Here is a 19,924-nt window from a genome sequence, read left to right on the forward strand (position 1 = left end):
AACAATCGATTGGAATTCAGGGCAAAATGATATTGAGGGATCTGAGATACTGCCAAAAACAAGTTATTGCTCTGTTGTTGAAAGTTGTTATTGATAAACTGGTATCGATGAGTATGCCAAGACCTTTGGTCTAAGTCACAGGAGAGGGTGTTTTGCCCAAATCTGGGAGCCACCACTGGGGAGGCCAGATGGTTGGAGGTCCAGCCCAAAACGACAACCTCCATTTTAGCTCCATTTAGCTTTAGGTGGTTATCCTGCATCCAAGTGGCAGTGGCCAATTAGCTGGCAGGAAAGTTAATCTTATGAGTGTCTAAATCATCCATGAAAAATACAATTATTTGGCTGTCATCAGCGCAAGACATTAGCCAAACTGTTGAATAAAAGATGCTAGTCGGGAGTCATATAGATTGAACATTGATGGGCTAATAGAATTCCCGTGTGGTACTCCACAGGTGATGGATTTAGGAAAGAAGTAAAAAGTGGCTTGTGTTGTCTCATTCAGAAATGACATGATCCCCCTCCCTTCTTTTTTGGCCATCACTGCCTACCCATTTCCCCTTCCCCTGAAACCACGTTGCCCACCGGGTTTGAGCTCCCGCCTCCCTTCCCTCTTCTTTGTCTTGCTCTCTGCTCGAGTGCTTCGTCCTGCCCTCTTCCCTTTCACTTCCCTCTCTATAGCCTCCTTTTTTCTTTGCCATACTCTCCCTTATTATTAACCTGTACTCCCTTGTCATTTCTTCGCACTTCTTCTCTGTCTCTTCTTCCGGATACATTTATCGTACCTTTCACTACCTTTTCCAGATCTTTCAGTTCCCTGTCCCACCTCACTCCCCTTTTGGGCTGCTCTTTATTTTATCTAAGTTGCTATCCCTTATTTCTGACCCATTGTCCTTTCTTGTTGCCGGGTTTCTTATCTTCCCTCTCCCATCATTCTGTCCAGCTGCCCCCTCTGGTCGACTCTCCCTTCACTGTGTCAGCTCTCCCCGTGCCCCACACCCTCAACACTGCCCAGCTCTTTCTTCCTCCTTGACAAATGCAACTGTAAGCATGGCCAGGCAGCTACTGCCAAAGCAAATACACAGAGTGCCTGACGAAGATAGCAGATTAGAGTTGTGGTTATTACAATTTCCTGGCAGTGTCGGGTGTGGTATATCTGGTTCCAACTCTCTTGTTACTGTCACGACCTTTCTACTCTTAATAGTCTGTCTGCCCGTTTTTTTGTGTTCCGCCTCATATTTGCCTAACCCAGCCACTCGACTTTCAGTGTTACCATTATTCCCAGTCTTCATTTTCTATCTTCTCACTCAGTTAAATGCAGCTGTGAGCCATGTTGCTGCTGCGGGCGGGGCGAGTCTGTAGAGATGCACTTTAGGAATAAACCGCTGACCCAATATGGCTTGTTAACAGCTTATTTATTTATTTACATAGTTCCCTGAAGAGCGCCGAGCCAGCGCTCCGTTTCCTCGGCTGCCGCGCTCCCTAATGCGCTGCGCGCGCAGTCCCTCAAAATGGCCGCCGCACGTCACGTAACTACGTGACGTGCATAGACTAGAGCGCGCCACTACATATCTCCCTTTTTTCCAAACAGTTCAAGAGTCACTTACAGTTCAATTGTCCATTTCAAAATCTTGGAACCTTGCTGGTCTCACCACAGGTCTTCCGCTCCTGGTTACCTGGGTGTAGCCCCCCTGGGACCTTTGACTAGGCACCTCATCACTTCTTTCCTCTCTCTGTTCCGCCCTGTTCTCCTCTACGCTCCTTCTACCCTCTCTTGGTTCGTCTCCACCACTTCCTTCTCCACATTGCTCGCCGGTTCCTTGCTCTTCTTCTGCATTCGGCTCTTCTCCATCGTCCCACTCAGCTCCATGTTGATTCCATTGTAAAACTTTGTTACACCTGGCCATGCGATCTTGGGACCACACGTTGCCGTCACTCAGCAAGGCCGCACGATCGTACACCTCCTTTACTTGCATGGGCCTGCTGTATTTACTGTCTCCCTTCTTCTGTAGTGTTGCCAACTTTACTCTTACCCACTCATCCTTTTCCAACCTTGTCCCCTTTACATTTCTCCGTTTGTTGTAGTGGTTGGTGTATATCGATTGTGCCTTTTCTAGGTTGGCACGTACCACTGCCGGGGACCATTCACTGGTGATTACTTTCTCCTTCCAAATCCGATTGTCATGGGTGAAAGGTTCTCGTCCTCTCAGGATCTGAAATGGACTGTATCCTGTTCCAGTTGGTGTAATCCTGTAAGCCCATACCATGTTCTCTATGGCTTTTTCCCAATCCTTATTACAGGAAATCGCTGCTTGTACGGCACCCATCACCACTCGGTTAAACCTTTCCACCAAGCCGTTCCCTGCGGGATGGTAGATTGCTGTGTGTTTAATGGCTATGCCGTTCCTTTGCATGAAGTTGTTCCACCTTTCTGACGTGAATTGGGGGCCATTATCGCTCAAGATGGATTTGGGTATGCCCTCCCTCACGAAGGTGTCTGATAGAAACTTCAGGATGTTCTCCGTGTCCATGGTCTCCTCCACTTTCAACTCAGGCCATTTAGAGTATCTATCCATGAGGACACAAACATACTTCTGCGTGCCCTGGCTATCCAGGATGGGTCCCAATATGTCTATAGACAATTCCTCCCACGGGTTCTGTGGGGTCTCGAACTGTCCCAGCGCGGGGCGCAGGGGCTTGAGTGATTTGTCCGCTCCCTGGCACTGTGGGCATTCTCTGACATGCCTCTCCGCTCTTATGTCCATGCCTGGCCACCAGTAATTTTGTTTGGCCCTTAACTTCAGTTTCCCAATGCCTAGATGGCCCTCATGTAGTATGTCCAGTAACTGGGTTATGAGTTTCCTGGGAGGGATTACCTTGTCCCCTCTGTATGTGAACACTCCTCTATCCCCCACTGATAATTCTTCTCTGACTTCATAGTAGGGTTTGACATCTTCACTCACGTGCCTCTTATCTGGCCATCCCGTTACAATGTACTTCTTCACTTCCTCCAACACTCTGTCTGCCTTATACTCTTCAACCCACTCTTTATAGTCGATGACTTTGCCTTGATCCCCCACCAAAGCCACCAGCTCTGTTTGGTCCGTGGGGTCTTCTTCTCCAGGCTCCATTGCTGCTGCCCTGCTCAGATAGTCGGCCACTCGATTGCGGTTTCCAGGGAGGTACTCCACGTCGTACCTGAATTCGAGTAGTTTTAGGGACATCTTCGAAATCCTGGGCGTGGCATTGGCATGCCCGCTCGATGTTAACACTTTTACTAATGGCTTATGATCTGTTCTGAGCAGGAATCTGGTGCCCCATAGGAACTGCCTAAATCTCGCTGTAGCCCACACTACCGCCAGCATCTCCTTTTCGATGACGCTGTACTTGCTTTCGGTGGCCGTCAATGCCCTAGATGCAAAACTAATCGTCTCCATCTGACCTTGTCCTCGTTCTTGCATGAGCACAGCTCCCAAGCCTTTTTCGCTGGCATCGGTGGTGAGGACCGTGGCACCCTGTGGGTCATATCCTTTCAGTGGCACTGCTCCCGTGACGTTTCTCTTAATGGTATCAAACTCCTGTTGTGCCTCTGGTGTCCATTCGAAAGTGGTGTTTTCTCTAGTCAGCATCCTCATATTGTGCGTTTTGGAGGCAAAGTGAACCACAAACTTACTGTAATACTTCGCCATGCCCAAAAACGACCTGACTTCCTCCTTGTTGGTGGGGGGCGGAGCTTCAGCAATTGCCTTTACGTTGTCTGCCTTGGGTGTAATGCCCTGCACCCCTATCTCGTGACCTAGGTAAGTCACCGATTCTAGTCCCAAGCGGCATTTGGTCCATTCTGCCGTGAGGCCTTTGCTTTCCAGGGTCTTCAACACTTTCCCTAGTTTCTGGTCGTGGTCCATTCTATCTCGCCCCATTATCAGAATGTCATCTTGGAAATACTGGATGCCAGTTAAGTCCTTAAACAGTTGGTGCATTAACCTTTGGAATACCGCAGCCGCCGAGGCCAGTCCGAACGGCATGCGGCAGAACTGGTAGCATCCGAATGGGGTGATGAAAGACGTGAGTTTCCTGCTGTCTGGGTGCAATACTACTTGGTGGTACGCAGAGGTCAAATCGATGGTGGAGTACCATTTGACTCCTCTGGTCTTTGCTAGCATTTCGTCGATCCTTGGGAGGGGAAATTTCTCGACGACAATGTTCTTATTTAACTCGCTTAGGTCGACGCAGAGCCTGACCTTTCCATTCGGCTTCATGACTACCACCAAGGGTGCGAGCCACTCTGCGCAGGTAATAGGCTCAATTATCCCCTTGCTCTCCAATTCTTGAAGCTCCTTTTGGACCGCCTCTCTTACCGCTATGGGTATATTCCTCACCTTGTGGGCAACTGGAACGGCGTCTTCCTTGAGTACGATCTTATGTTGAAACCTTTCAAGCTTTCCTACTGTGCCTCCGAACACTCTTGGGTACTCCTCTTTCCATTTTTCGAGATTGGGCCAGGTGTCTGGTTCTGTGAGCAAAATCTGTTCTTTGCCTCCCGGGTCTAATTTGATTCCCAGGTCGCCCTGGTCCAGCCACCCTAAGACAGACGGTCCTCTCTCTGAGATGTACAGCTTGCATTCCGCTGATCTGCCTCTGAACTCAAACTTCAAGAGTCTATATCCTACCATTGGGATACGATCGCCATTATATGTGACTGGTCGGATGTCCAATCTCTCCAGCTCCGGTCCGATCTTTGGTCTGAATGTTTTCTCCCACACTGCTCTTGGTATTATCGTGAAGGGAGAACCTGTGTCTGCCACTACGCTGATGGTTACTCCTCCCATCTTCATTTCCAACACGGGTTTAGTCGTCCTTCTCCCTTCTATACTCATGATCTGGTCGTATATGCATAACACGGTGACGACTTCTTCTTCTCCCGTCTCTTCCTGGTTTTCTTCTTCCTGGTCTACGTATTTCACCACGCCCTTGGACATTTTCTTCCGGCACACTTTCTCGTAGTGGCCGATGATGCCACAGTGCAGACACTTGGCCCTGAACGCAGGGCATCTTCTGTCGTGTGCCTCATGGGACCAGCTTCCGCACCTGTAGCACGTTTTCTTGTTGCCACTACCTTCCAGTTTCTTTTGCAATCCGGAGTTGCCCTGCCATTTGTTGGAACCCTTCCACGTAGCACCTCTGTAACTCTGATCCTTGCGGGGTCCCTCTTCCTGTATCCTGTTCACGATGGCTGCAGTAGGCGGTTCTTTCTTGGTTGCGTCAGCGCACCTCCGTGCGAGTTCAGCCCTCTTGACAATGACCATTACGTCCTTGAGTGTGGTATCCCCACTTGCCCATAGCTTGTCCTGGACATTCGTGCTGGTTGTGTGCATAACTATTTGGTCTTTGATAAACTCTTCCTCCCACAGGGCATACCTGCACGTGGCCGCCAGTTTCTTCAGGGCCGCTACATATTCCTCAATCGACTCTCCGGCGCGTTGTTTCCTCTGCTGGAAGTTGAATCTATCAACTGATACACATACCGTGGGCCGATAGTGTTCATTCAGATCGTCGATCGCATGGGCGTATACATCATCGTCCGAGCCATCTCTCGGTTTGGGTACCAGGCTTTTGTATATTCTAAGTCCTTCTGGCCCTAGGTTGAGTAATAATATCCGTTTTTTTCTGTTGGGTTTGAAAGACTCTTCATTTTCGTCCTCTAGGACCTCTATGAAGTTGTTTATGTATTCGCGCCAGTCCTCCCACTTCATCAGTGGTTCTCCTGGCTTCGGGAGGAACTGGACTGGTGCAATGGCATATCCCGCTGGGGCGCTCATTTTCTCTTCCTTGGCCGTCGTCGTTCTGTTTCCTTTCCCTGTGGGGCTCCCTGGGGTGTTATCCGTCTCCTCTTCCTTGGTCTGCACTGGGGGGCCTTCAGCGTCAGCCCCCTCCCCCTCCTTAATGGTAGCCAGGTCTGGCTTCTCCGTGGATAGCGTGGGCCGACTGCGACGCGCTGTCTGGCTGCTGTGGGGTCACTCTGCTATTTTCTTTTTTTTGTGTGCCCGGTGATGGCTCTGCCGCGCTCTTCAGGGTACAGTACCTCCTGTGGTGACCACAGTCCTGGTGGTTCTCCAGTGACACTGCACAGGTTTGCTGTTCAGCTGTCCGGTCCCCTTCTGCCTTGGTGACACGGTTTGCCTGGGGTTCCGCTGGTTCCACGTGCTTGCGTGGATGTGGGTCTGCCGTGACCCCCTTGCCACGTGGTGGGTGTGATGCCCTTCGTTTTTTTTTTTCCGAAGGTTTGGTCGAATCCCGACCTCGTCGCCACTGTAGAGATGCACTTTAGGAATAAACCGCTGACCCAATATGGCTTGTTAACAGCTTATTTATTTATTTACATAGTTCCCTGAAGAGCGCCGAGCCAGCGCTCCGTTTCCTCGGCTGCCGCGCTCCCTAATGCGCTGCGCGCGCAGTCCCTCAAAATGGCCGCCGCACGTCACGTAACTACGTGACGTGCATAGACTAGAGCGCGCCACTACAGAGTTACGTGTCAAGATTGGCGGGAACGCTTGAAACAAATTTAACTTCACCACTTCCTGTCGAGTGGCAGGTGTCTTATCCCCTGCACTGAATGGTGTGTGAGAGCCACGTGGCTTGTATGTGGTTCGTGTTCATTGCAGAGTTTGTCTGGCTCCCTGTCTCCGAAACTGACACGCTGTTGCTTGCTTCTCGCTCATTGCGATCGTTCCTTCTGGGTTCGGTGTGAGGTGTTTAGTCATCTTAAGAGATTTACCTTGGTGTAATTGCCTGAGACATATGCACCTGTCAGGGATTTATTTGCACGCTGTAACAATACCAACAAAATAGCTTAATTTAAATCGGCTTTGTCTGCTAAGCCTACAGAGCTTGTAAGAAAAGGATGCCTGGCTGGGTGGGAAGCGTACCCTTGTCTAATAAAGAGGTGAACCAAGGCATTTAAGGGCCATGTTTCCTTTCTACCATACTTCTTTCACGCCCTCCTTGTTGTTGTCCAAAGAGTGGCCTGCTAAAGAGGACGTATCTCCCTGATACGACATTTGTGCCATTACATAGGCTTAGTTAAGTGTTGTAAGGTTGTGTTTACCAGGGTGCACAAGGCACTTATACTAATGTTGTTCCATGTCTGCCTTCCTGACCTCTTTGTTTTGTTCATCTCTTTGCTGCCGACGTGCCATCCAGCACAACCAGTCCTCTGTGTCAGTCACTCACCGCCTGCTGACTGTCTGAGACGTTATCTACATGCAAGCAGTCATAAAGTGTTGGTGCGTGTCCTCGTAAGGACAGACCTGCTAACTCGCACAGTACCATTGTGCGACACATGATATTGGCTCCCTCGTTATTGTCAACTGCTGAGGAGCCGCTATTACATGGTGGGAGGGAAACCCAGCTGGAAACCACTACAAACATTGGATTTCTTTTGATTGTATGATTGTCCTCAATTCGTGGAGTATGGAGGCTTGTTTCCATAGAAAAGGAATTTACGAGATTTTGAATCAGTAACACCTTACAAATGTTCAATTTATTGCTTATTTGGTCTGAGTTCTAGCCTGTTCATTAGATATTTAGGCTATGAGAAAGATTGATCTAGTTGAAGATACTTTTGTTATTAATTTTAAATAATACTGACCAAGAGACTTTTCTTTTTGGTCTGGCCTGCTCTTTCATTGTGCAGCTTGAGTTCTAAGACACTGGGAACTATAGTACTCCATTGCTGAAGTGCAGCTTTTGCCCCAGTGGCACGACAGGCTAGAAATAGAAAATAATGTAACCGCGCAACCTAAAGGAATTGCGAGTGGCTATGATAAGTTCAAGCTTCTCCATCCATTACTTTTTCATTTATTAAATCTGCTTTCCTAAGTGAGCGGGATTTTCCAAATGTGAGTCCCCATCTCGTTGCTTCATAGAGATTCAAGCTAGGCTGCTTTTGATTTGGAGCTGCTTGTGTTCCCATTCAGAGCAGATGTGGTTCTATATTTCAGACTTCACCGCCTCCTTTAAGGGTGGGACTAGGACCGATTGGTGTAAAGTCGCTCGGCTTCTGTAATTGTGCAGTTGGGTGGAGAGCTATCCATAGAAACTCTGCATGCTTATAGTGTTACCTGTCCAAGTAGAACACAGTTTCACCCACAAAAGGTGACGTTCCACAGCATTTCATTGTACCTGTATTTTCACTCTGATGATATAACATTTTGTGATTTGTTAAGTAAATTGTAGTGATGTGTAAATTCATAAAAATGAGGATACCATTGTTTTATTTTAGAGATCTTTTTTACTTGCTTTCTCTTTCTGTGTATAATGCTGACTAGCAGGTAACCAGGATATTTAATTCATAGCACAAAAAAGAACGCTGCGACAGTGTAGCTATATTGCTGTTTGTAATGTGCTTGTTATTGTCTCCATATCCCAGCTGAGTCAATATACACAGTAAGATCTTTGTTAAAAAATAACCCAGGATCTATGACCAGGCCAGGCTGTATGTGTACATTCACTGATAGTTGCAGAATTACCAATCACCTGCAAAAATGCAGCCTGCCCTCACTCATTTCATAGACATTGGGAACAAGTGATACACACATTTGTACCCAGAATACATTTAAAAGCTCTTGTATGAATCCTGCTGCCTTATGTAGGAAATATATCCCCTATGAGAAGTGTAATGCAGCTTGCCATCTAGCTCACCTGCTTTGTGATCACCATGTGTATTTTCTTCATGTAGTCTTCGCAATCTCTGCTGGGGTAGGTTTTAGATCGCTGCAGGAAATATTGCAGACACCTTTCTGGGCCAGTACGTTGGTTAGAAACTCTTTGCATAATCAGGATTTTAGTAGGGAATAAATGGGGATGAGTAAAGTTGTTGTAACAAATCGCCAGCACTACTCAAATATATGTCTATTAGAACATGTTCAAAACCACGCTGTCTACGTGGTTAACAGAGACTTCGCAAATGTCGACGGTGCCAGGGAAACAGAAAATTTTGTCAAAATATTATTTGCAAAGCAATAAAACTTTAAAAAAAATATTGTTACTTGAATCCTTACTTTAACAGTGTTTACATTACTTTTGTTTCACTATGAAACTGTATATATGCTAATGAAATTTACAAAGTAAAACACACATTGTGTTTCCCCATATTATATTTTTCAGTAGCAAACCTTCACAAATCAGCCACAAAGTTGGAATGTTCACCATGATTCAATACTATACTGTTAAGTAAAAAAATTGTACAAATTTGTCCATGTGATAGACCTAATATAGTCAAACAAGATTTTCAAAACAACAATGTTCTTGCATATAACTAACTATGGGTCAACTCTGTGCTATGTTCGAAAACCTGAGTAAATCACTTTAAAAAGCAAAGGTTACAGAATGTACTAGTTAAAAAATCGAATTAAAAAAAACCTTAGAAATTGACTGAAAACACAAAGGTTACAGGGACGGTATAGTTAGGCACAGGTTTCACTCGTACAAAACCAGTGAAATTCAGCAGTTCTAGTTAACTGACCTAACTATAACTTGTGCCCCCAATATGCACTGCTTATGACTTCACATATTACATCAATCATGACATGGTCAGTGACATCTCAAATGACATCACTGATATCAACAACAGAATCACTGATGCACCCACTCACACCCCCTTAAAACCTTTCATGCATCAACTCCCACTTCATCATTCACAAACCCATTCACAGACCCATTCCAATATTTAAAGACCCACTCACTGATTCATGGATCTACACACACACACACACACACATCCGCTCACTCACCCATACAGCCACTCTTACACCCACTCAGCCACTCTTACACCCACTCACTCTCTAATACAGCCACTGACATATCCACTCATTAACCCATACAGTCAATCACACAGCCACTTAATCACCCATACAGATACACATACACACACCCACTCACTTACTCATACAGATACTAACTACTTGCTCACCTATAGTCACTGACACAAGTACACACTCATCCATTTAGCCACTCACATTCACTTACTCATACAGTCACTCATATACCCCATCACTCACCTATACTGCCTTTCACATATCCAGTTACTCGTCCATATACTGCTGACACATACACTCCCTCACCCACACAGCCATACACACACTCACTCACCCACACAGCCCCTTACGCATGCACTCACTAACCCATACAGGCACAGACTCACCCACTCCCTCATCCACACAGGCAGTCACCCACCCCTTCATCCACCCACACAGACACCCATACAAGTACTCAGACAACCAATCACTCACCCATACATCCACTCATGTACCCACTCACACACCCATACAGCCACTTAGACACCAACTGACAGACTGATACAGACATTCATGTAACCAGTCACTCATGGACATTCACAAAGACACTTAATCACTCACTTATACAGTCGGTCAGGCACCCAATGAATCATCCATACAGGCACTCCTACACTCACTGATGCACCAGTACACCTTGTTATATATATTTAACACTTGTAAACATTTTTAAAACGCTCCCAGACACTGAATGATATGAGTAATGTCATTTGAGATGCCATCAGTGATGTCACAGGCCATGTCATGAGTGATATAATATGTGAGATTATAAGCAGTGCATAATGGGGGGGGGGGGCGAGTTATAGTTAGGTCAGCTAACTATATATATATATATAACACGTTTCAACTCCACACAAGTCTTTATCATATTCTGATACACAGGTGGGTAACTTGTTTGGTATTTAAATATTCATACACCGACAGTGAGAAAGAACAACTGGTATAGTGACATATCTCAAGCACTGAGGACTTTTCATAAAACTTGTCTTCCAACTCGTATTTCAACTTTTAGCATGAAAACAGTGAATATTTAAACAGTTTGATGCGCTGTAAAATCAGTTTGTTTGGTCTTTCTTGCATCTATATTTATTTTCACTGTTCATAGTTCATCATTTAAAAGGAGGACCGCATTATCCACAATGCTTTGTTGTTGTAAAACCATGTCCTTGAAAAACATCACTGATTATTCTGTTGTTATTGCCTTCGATTCATGCATGTAATTCTATACTCCCTTCTCGCCTTTAAAAGGAATAAATTCCAAAATTCCATGTATGGCAGGTTGTAAATTATGGTAGCACTCTCCAAGGTCACGCCACTCCCTTGACAACAATGAAATTACTTTCAGTTCTCTGCTGCTTATGCCATTACTAGTTATTACGTCGTCATGTTGTGTAAAGGAAACTTCCTCCACAAACCCTGGCTGTTTTTAACAACTATGATTATGCCAGGCGGGCTTCATAACCCTTCCATGAAACACTCCATCCATTTGTAAAATGCAGCCGGAGCGCGTCCTTTACGATAAATGTTCCAAATGTTGTGACGCAACCGGGACGCCCATCCTGTTGGGTCAGGGCCTGTTGGGAGCGTCAGTAATGCAATATTCCAAAAGAAAATACGTCCATCCCCTTCCAAGCATGCAAGCAGGCCCACCAACCAATCCATTGGTAACAGTTCTTTAATCATGACACTGCAGACAGCGCAACACGTTTCAACTCCACACGAGTCTTAATCATATGCTGATACATGGGTGTTCACTTGTTTGGTATTTAAGTATTCATACACCGACAGTGAGAAAGGACAACTAGTATAGTGACATATCTCAAACACTGAGGGAAAGACTCTTGATAGAAATTGTCTTCCAACTCGTATTTCAACTTTTTTAACATGTAAACAGTGTATATTTAAACAGTTTGATGCACTGTAAAATCAATTTGTTTGGTCATTTTTGCATCTATATTTAATTTCACTGTTCATAGTTCATCGATTCAGGCATATCAGTGTATGAATGTTTAAATACCAAACAAGTGACCACCCATGTATCAGCATATGGTTAAGACTTGTGTGGAGTTGAAACGCGTTCTGCTGGATCCCTGGATTTCAATACAAATTTAGTGGGAGTCCCCAGATTCCAGTAATGATTAAGGGGCGGCCCACAGAAGTCAAAAGGTTGAGAACCACAGCCATAGAGAACATAGCTAGTGATAAAAGCAGGGTGTATAGTCTAGTGCTTCCCTGAATCTCTTAATGTTATCAGCATTGATGAATTGCGTAAAGGTCCAAGTTCCTCTTGCTTCATATGTACAATGACCTACTCATCCTCACAGGATAAATTGTCTCAGCAAAATTGTCATAGATTTGTTGTCTCTGTTCTGCAGACTTCACTTGCCACTAACATACACGCATGCTACTTACTGGCTATTAAGACATGCTTGCCAGTTCAGATGTGCAATGGAAATCTGGTCTATAATTGTATGTAATACGGAGCTGACAAGTTCAAGATTGTTTAGTGGCACAGAAGAAAAATATTGTATTCTTTGGTAAGAATTAGGACTCCTTTTAATGAATATGGATGAGAATTTTCCAAAAAACATGTAGATGCACGCAAGTTTGATCACAGAGTTTCATTGACGGTAGTAAGGGGTAGAAGCTTTGTTAGAGTGTCGCAAAAACTGTGTTTCGCATTCAGAATCCAGTTAGAATTGTTGATCAAACGACAAAGATACTGCATGAATTTATACCAAACTTGGAAGAGACAGCTGTACTTGGTTTAATCTTCCAGAACGTCCTTGATGTTGAGTAAACTCATCCCGCAGTTTATGCAAGGTTCACAAAATATATATTTCATTTTAGAATATTGGATTTGTGAAGGATTTCCCAAACATAAGTTGAATCTAAATTGGAGTCTGATTGGTTGAGACATTCTTACCTAGTCTGCTACTGCGCCATCCGTGAACCTGTTCTATGGTTGCACGAGGCTTGTTGTGAATAAGAAACTTCTAGAATCATGTGGTGGCAAATGGAACACACCACAAACCCCCTAGAAACCAGGGCACATCCTAGCGGGCTACAACACATGACCCCTTAATTGCAGAATGTTAGATATTATCATAGAAGGGGTTTGTGAATTAGTCGCCGAACCAATACGCAAATGTTAAAAATGATTTTATACTTGGGGTGCAAAACACTTGTAGCAGTCTTGGAGAAGGAAAATCGAGAAAATGTGGGCTACAAGGGCCACTGGGTGCAGCTAACTAGAACTAGGGCATTTCAATGTATGTTTTCGGTGTTGGAGCATAATATCTCTTCAACTAATGTTTTCTAAGGGAATAATAATGTGATTGGCTAATAACACCCAATAGAAATTTGCCCGAAAACGTGGACTGGTGAATATGATATAGCAGACTGACAAACATATTGGGAGACAGATAGTAGGTATCGTTTCATGTTTCAATAGCCCCCCCCGAAAAAATACAAATAGTCGCAAACAACATGTTTCATGTGCAGTTTTGCTTTCTTGTTCTTGCTACTTGTTTAGTGTTACTCATGCTATATGTAATACATAGTTAACCAAATAATGACATATCTGCTAGATTTCAGACCATAAATATCATTATGCTGGATTTATAGCGCAACGATAAACAAGCTGTTAGTAATTAACATTTTCAAAATTAACACTGCTGTGAAAAATATAAAATAAAAAAGACTTAATAAAAAAGCAGTTTGAGCGCTACCAGCTGAAATCCTCCTTCTTTTCAACGCTTCCATAGTTAATATATTGATAATTTAAGACTAAATAACAGACGGTAGAGAACGAGAACGCCTCACCTTTTTGTTGCCCCCCCATTCCTTTCCGAACTCTGACGAAGGACTTCTTTTGACTAGGAGTGAGTTTAGAAAGCAGTCATTCTGAAGCTCTAAAGTAAGTTTTGAGCACAGATCCCTTTGAGGCAAGTCACTTTCACGTGTTGCCATCTCATCCAGAGACTAGATGCAAAAAATTGGCAACTCAATAGAAGAACTTGCCATTTATTTCTCTTTCTTAAGTTACAGGCATCAAATATATCTTTATTTTCTATTCATTTTTATTCCTCAAAACATTGAGTGAGTCGAGACGTTTATTGCCCTACTGGATAATAGTCTCAAACGTGGTTTCCATTCACAATTCTTCCTCGGTGTACTTGTCTTTAAGCTTCCCAAGTTGTACATATTTTCAGTTTCTCAAGTCGTACTTATTTTAAAGTTCTTAAGTGGCACTTTGCTTTATGCTTGGGTTGTGGGGGTCCGAGTACCAGCATGTACTGAGCCTCTGCATATTGAGGGTTAATTTGTGAGGTGTATGCGAGGAGCCGTATTCCACAATATTTTTGTGTGGGTTACTGTAGATGTTGAGGGTGTCCCCGAAATGTAAAATTTAGGCAGATTACACACACCCAACCCCTCATACACCCACCACCAACCCATTCCTCTTGCTTAGAAGTGGTGTTTGTATGGGACGGTGTATCGATACTCACCTCTGATCAGGAGAGGTGGCTGGTGATTTCTGATGCTTTTTGTGTGCCATTGGCCATGTTCTTCACTACCAGGCCAGTGGAGAAGTGTGGCTCACTGGTTAGAGGAGGCAGACCCTGATGCAGAGGTCAGACCCGGGACCAGGGTTCAATTCCCGACGCGGCAGGGTCTTGAGCCCAAATGTCCACGGGCTCAATAATTCTCGCCTCGGTGCCTACTCGAATCATGGGTTCACACTCTGCAGCTCTGGGCAATAGCTTGCTTAATCTCCACTACGGCCCCCCCCCCCCGCGGCGGGATGCCTGGTCTTCACCTTGGGGATGCCCAGTAGGGGTAATCTCGCAGGGAAAGCAAGGACGGGTTCCCCAAGCAATCGCTAAGAGACCGGTTGGTGATTTGGCGCTATATAAATCGAAATTAACATAACATAACATAACATAACATAACAGGCCCAGCAGGCGAATGGAAATATGCTGTCATCCACAGAGATCTAAAGTGGCCACATTTCAGTGTTATTTCACTCCTGATGTTTCCTGTGGATTGTGGTACTTATTTCCCCATTAGAAGTGCAGCACTACAAACATCATATTGATTGGTGATTATGGAGGCCTGGCCTTGTTACTGTCACTTCCTGTGGAAGTACTTGAGAGCTGAGAGTACCAGCAAACAGCAGCACAGCTACCTCCTCTCCTACATTTCATGGTTCAATTACAATTATTGTGCAAAACGAGGGAAATTGGTGATGCAAGCAGTGCCTCGCTAGATGAAAGGAAGACTGGAATGTGGGCGTTCCCATTACAGTCCTTCGTCTTACACTGGATTCCTGTATGGTGATTGGAAACATTCCGCGTAACTTTTAAGACTAGACTTTTTTGCTTGGTAACTTGATTTTGAAAGCAGTCGCCTGTAAAATTGCTTCTTCACAGATGTGGCCTATAATTCATCTCATCCATAATTATAATGATTGCTGATTGTTTTTTCCACTCAGTGGTCCTCTTATTAAATAGGTAGAGCCAATATATTTTAATATTCATGGGGTCGGCACATTTCAGTTGTAGTATAGTTCTTTGAGCCCAGATATTGACTGAATCGTCTTTTTGTTTTTTTGCAGACCCAGATTTTCATTCAGCGGTATGGGTGCCTGGCGCTGACCCGCTGTGGCAAGCGACAACACTCCCATCAAGAAGTCGAAGGAACCATATCAGACGTCATAGTGTCAACTCGGATAGCGGTGATACTGGCATAGGGACCTCTTGCTCTGACAGCCTGGAAGGTAAGCTGTGTTCGTCGGCATCATGTACCGGTTGTATATGGGTGGTATTTGAGTATTGCTGTTAATCTTTTGAGTAATCTTGATGTAAAATGCCTTTATTCCTCCTACCCAAATCACTCCCATATGAGGATGCACTGGCTGTCCATGAAAACTGCAGCATAACTTACAACTTATGTCCAGGCTGCATCGATTAGAGGTATTTGTTTACCTAAAAACCCAATTGACTCGTACACCAGAAAAACTAAATCAAGCATTGACAAAGCCAATAGTTCTGCATTTACTGTGCTCCCTCTTAAATGTCTTGCTTTAATGTGCCAACATACCATGTGTGTTAATATATTAGAGCAAAGTACTCTAGAGGGAGCCCGCAGGAGTGGACAATGAGTGCTATAGTTGTAAAGTGTTCCCTCATTTAGTTCCTTGCATGCGCTGAAGCAGAGGTGGAAGGCCACAGCCAATAGTATTAGGTGAAAGTTGAATAATACTCCAGTGTCCTGAGCCAAGAAGTGATTGACAGAGTCTCCTGCCAATGACTAAAAGAGACTGATTGAGAAAAGGCAATGGTTGAAAGCAGATGCCAAAGGCCCACTCTATCTGTATTGTTAGCAAAAGGTGTGTTTGACAACTTTGCTGTAAAAATCAGACCCAATGACACCTGAAGATAAGGTTCACTGTAGTGCTAGCTAGTATGATGGCTACCTAGTCTCTGTGGTTACAAATGAACAGCAATTTAACATTTAAAAAGTTCTCACATTGTTGGGAGTGCTTGCTTTGTATTCCCTACTCCATCTTTCTCCTGCATTCCCTAGTACTTTCCCTCATTTGTATTCAGCCACTTTGCCTGAATACTCCATACATACCATGTACAGCAGCAGATTTGGAGAGCAGCAGCTGTCAGCCTCATCAACACCGTTTGCCCCATGGCACCGCTCAGCATCAATAGAAGTGAGCTATGTTGCTTGAGTGGTACTTGCTTAAGGGATTGGTCCTGGTGTAAAAGTTTGCAAATGGCGGGGCCCAATCCCGAGCCTTGCACCCGTTTTGGCAGCTGCTGCACATTTTACAGGTAGATGAGGCGTCTACTAAGAAGAACGTACTTGCTTTGGTAGTGAATTAAGTGAGATATACACATACTATGCTATAAAAAGAAAATTATATGCAACCTGTTTCTTGCTAGTAACATAACATATTTGCTTATTAAATATATTGTTCTTGGTGTCTATGTTTACATCTTTTATATAATTGTAACCTTGTTGCAATCTTCTTTAATACATTTATTTTAAATTTAACCGCATGCATGCGGCCGCTCTTTTCGCGCTGTGCGGCTTTTTTCCAAAAGCCGCGTTACATGACGAGCTGAGCTTGTCATGAGCATGCGAGCGGCGCAACTCATGACGAGCTCAGCTCGTCATGAGCACGGAAGGGGTTAAAAAAGTGTGTCAAACACATGTATTCATGGTAAACCATAACATACCTATTCATAGACCAAACGCACATCTAGTCCTCCCGTTTTACATGATTGACTGAACTTGGCGTCGACCCCTGTCTTAGCTTTTAACTGTTACCAAACAACTTTGTGTGTCCTCTGCTTTCTTTTTGAATTCTGATTACTTGAGTAGCCCTAATGTTTTGTGAGAAGGAGAAGAACTTGCAGCCTGGTCCAGAGAAACTTAAGGTGCTAAATCCCCAGCCCAGGAGAAACCCCGTTGTAAAACAGTAACATAGTTTCGGCAGGATATTAAAAAACAAAATCAAAAGTTATTCTTGGCTGGAAAAGACTAGTTTACATGGCTTTGTTAGGGATTGTAGTTCAGTTTGTTGGGTGTGCTGTATTACTCACAGTAAAGTGGGGGAGGTCAAACTCAAAGTGAGGAATAAATGGAGTAGCTTTGAACTTGGTGTCCTCATACTAGCAGCTATGGGATGTGTATGGTGGCACTTCTCTTTTACACTTCTTTCCATGGCTCTCAAATTCTATTCAACTGTCCACTGCCTTACTTTGTTTCAGTCTATCCTGAAGTCTGTACTAAAGTCTGGCTGATTTTGAATGATTTTGTTTGCGAGTGCTACATTAAGCTATAGCGATCCGAGTTCACTTCAAACTCCTATAAACACTGGACCTTATTTTTCAGTGTGACATATAGACCGCTTTGGATATTTCAGCACACTCATGTACTCAAAATAAATTAGAAATAAAATACATACATATATGCGTGCGTAGAGAGAATGGAGGGAGTTTGGACCAGCCCTCTTTATTTGAGCCCTCTTTATTTGAGCCCTCTTTATTCAGCTGCCATTCAAATTCTGCTCCCGCACAGCATGCTGTAGTGTGGGTAAATATATATAAAAAATATATAATGGGTCTGCCCACTTCAACATTGGCCGTCTTGCACTGTGACTGATGGCATTTTGTTTCATCACCTGTGCACATCCATATAAAAGTAAATTTCAGTGCTAGGGCTGGTGGGACAAGAATTGACTTTACAACTGTTTGTTTTTCTAGTCTTTGTCCTTTTTTGTCATGCTTGACTGTTTAAACTCTTTTTTCAAGTTACAATAAATTCAAGCCAGTATTACCCTTTCTTTGTGCTAAAAAGAATCATATTTTCCTGTAATGTGCTTTAAAACTAGAAAATGTTTCTATACCTGGCCTACGTGCACCAGCCTACTAGGAAGCACTCGTAGTAGTCTATTAAAATGATATGTGATGGGTATTTTTTTATTTTATTTTACATTCATAGCCAGACACAAACACCTCAATAGAGTTCTGTCCACCTTGCACCTTTCGCACAACATCTTTCCAGTTGTCTCGGCAGTGATTGTGGGCTTAGTCTGTCGCATAAGCATTTGTAACTGGTTACTGCAGACATACTCAACTGGAAATTATGCAAAACCATTTCAACCATAACCTCACGGTGTCAACTCTCCGTGGCTTTAAGCCATCTCCCTGCACTCTGTATTGAATTCCAGTTTAGTTTTGAATAGAATTTGTAAAGTATGATATTAGTTATTAATGTGTGTATATCCATCAAAAATTGCATTCTTAATGTTGTATTTTATGCTGAACTCTTTTACTCTGCTTACACAACAGTTTTAATGTTGCTTTTAGGCGCATTTGCTTTTAGAACATGCATTTATTGCATTATGATTATTAATGTTTTATTATTGCTTATTTTTCTGCTTTCATGGCCTCGAGCCGAAATAAAGTATGGTTCATTGGCATTTTCCAAGTACGTGATTACTGTTGTTATGGTTTAATGGAGTGATGTCACAGACCTCTCTTGTGGCAGACTAGATCGGTGCAGCACACGCTGTTTTTTAAGCTGTGACGTTGAGAAGTGCATTCAAAAAAAGTATTCTTTTATTTCACGAGTTAGGGGGTCCACCTCTTCCCAGGTATTAAGATGGTAAACCTCTGGATCTAATTTTATATCAGGAATCCTAAGTGTGTGGGTACTTTGGTGCTTCATTTCCCCTTAGAGATAACCCCTCCACCACTTGTCATCTGAAAATGGAATACATTTATGGAAACTCCGCACTGTTCCAAGTCCATTATCTTTTGGTTGTTGGGAAGCGTAGGTTTACAATTGACATTTGGTAAAAAATCTTCATTTATTACCTCAGTTGGAGCCATAGGGACATGTGTGTCGCTCGGGCTTGCAATGTGCCTCAGAGCCTTTTCAAGGCACGTGGAGTAACAATACCTGGGTACATATGAATTGGTCCTTTGTTGCTGCAGATATGTTATTGATTGGTGTAGCTCGCACCGACCTGTGGGATGTGACCTTTATTAGTCATGGGGGGAGAGGAGAGGAGGAGTACATCAACACCTGTGCCTGTACAACAGCCTGTCTGTTATTAACCTGGAAACCAGCTTCACCTCATCCTTTGCCACGGAATGGAACCTCCTCCTGTCGTTATCTGCATGTTTGAGCTGAGGGCGTGCTATTCCATTAGCTCCTCTGTTCACACCTTCTGAGAGCTTGCAGTATGTGTAAGATAACTGAGTATTTACAGCAAAGCAGACTTCATTTTTTTTTTTTTACTATACATCGAGTATTGTCAGTTTAGCAACATTTAGTGGTTTGAGCACGCTTTTTGGTGCTAGCATAACATTAATATATTGCTCCGAAGATTCACTTGACAGCACTAAATTGCACACACGTTTAAGTTTCAGTTTGATGCTCGTATTTGTATCCGAGATTGTGAGCAACATTCTTCCATTTCTCTGTTCTGTACTCTTTCTTTTTTCCTGTTTCTCATTTGTCTGTCAATGTATGCTGAGACCCTCATT

At 43.8% G+C, this 19,924-nt stretch overlaps 1 protein-coding gene across 2 annotated transcripts in view; it reads left to right on the forward strand.

Moving 5' to 3' along the window:
• The window catches only part of CEP85L (centrosomal protein 85L), a 519,352-nt gene that overhangs the window by 73,155 nt on the left and 426,273 nt on the right, over positions 1-19,924 (forward strand). For both annotated transcript variants that reach the window (XM_078648480.1, XM_078648481.1), the window contains exon 2: positions 15,469-15,630. In XM_078648480.1, coding sequence (XP_078504606.1) covers positions 15,469-15,630 — 162 coding nt within the window. The remainder of the gene's footprint in view (positions 1-15,468; positions 15,631-19,924) is intronic.

Source organism: Lissotriton helveticus, chromosome 6 (genome assembly GCF_964261635.1).
Source record: "Lissotriton helveticus chromosome 6, aLisHel1.1, whole genome shotgun sequence".
NCBI lineage: Eukaryota > Metazoa > Chordata > Amphibia > Caudata > Salamandridae > Lissotriton > Lissotriton helveticus.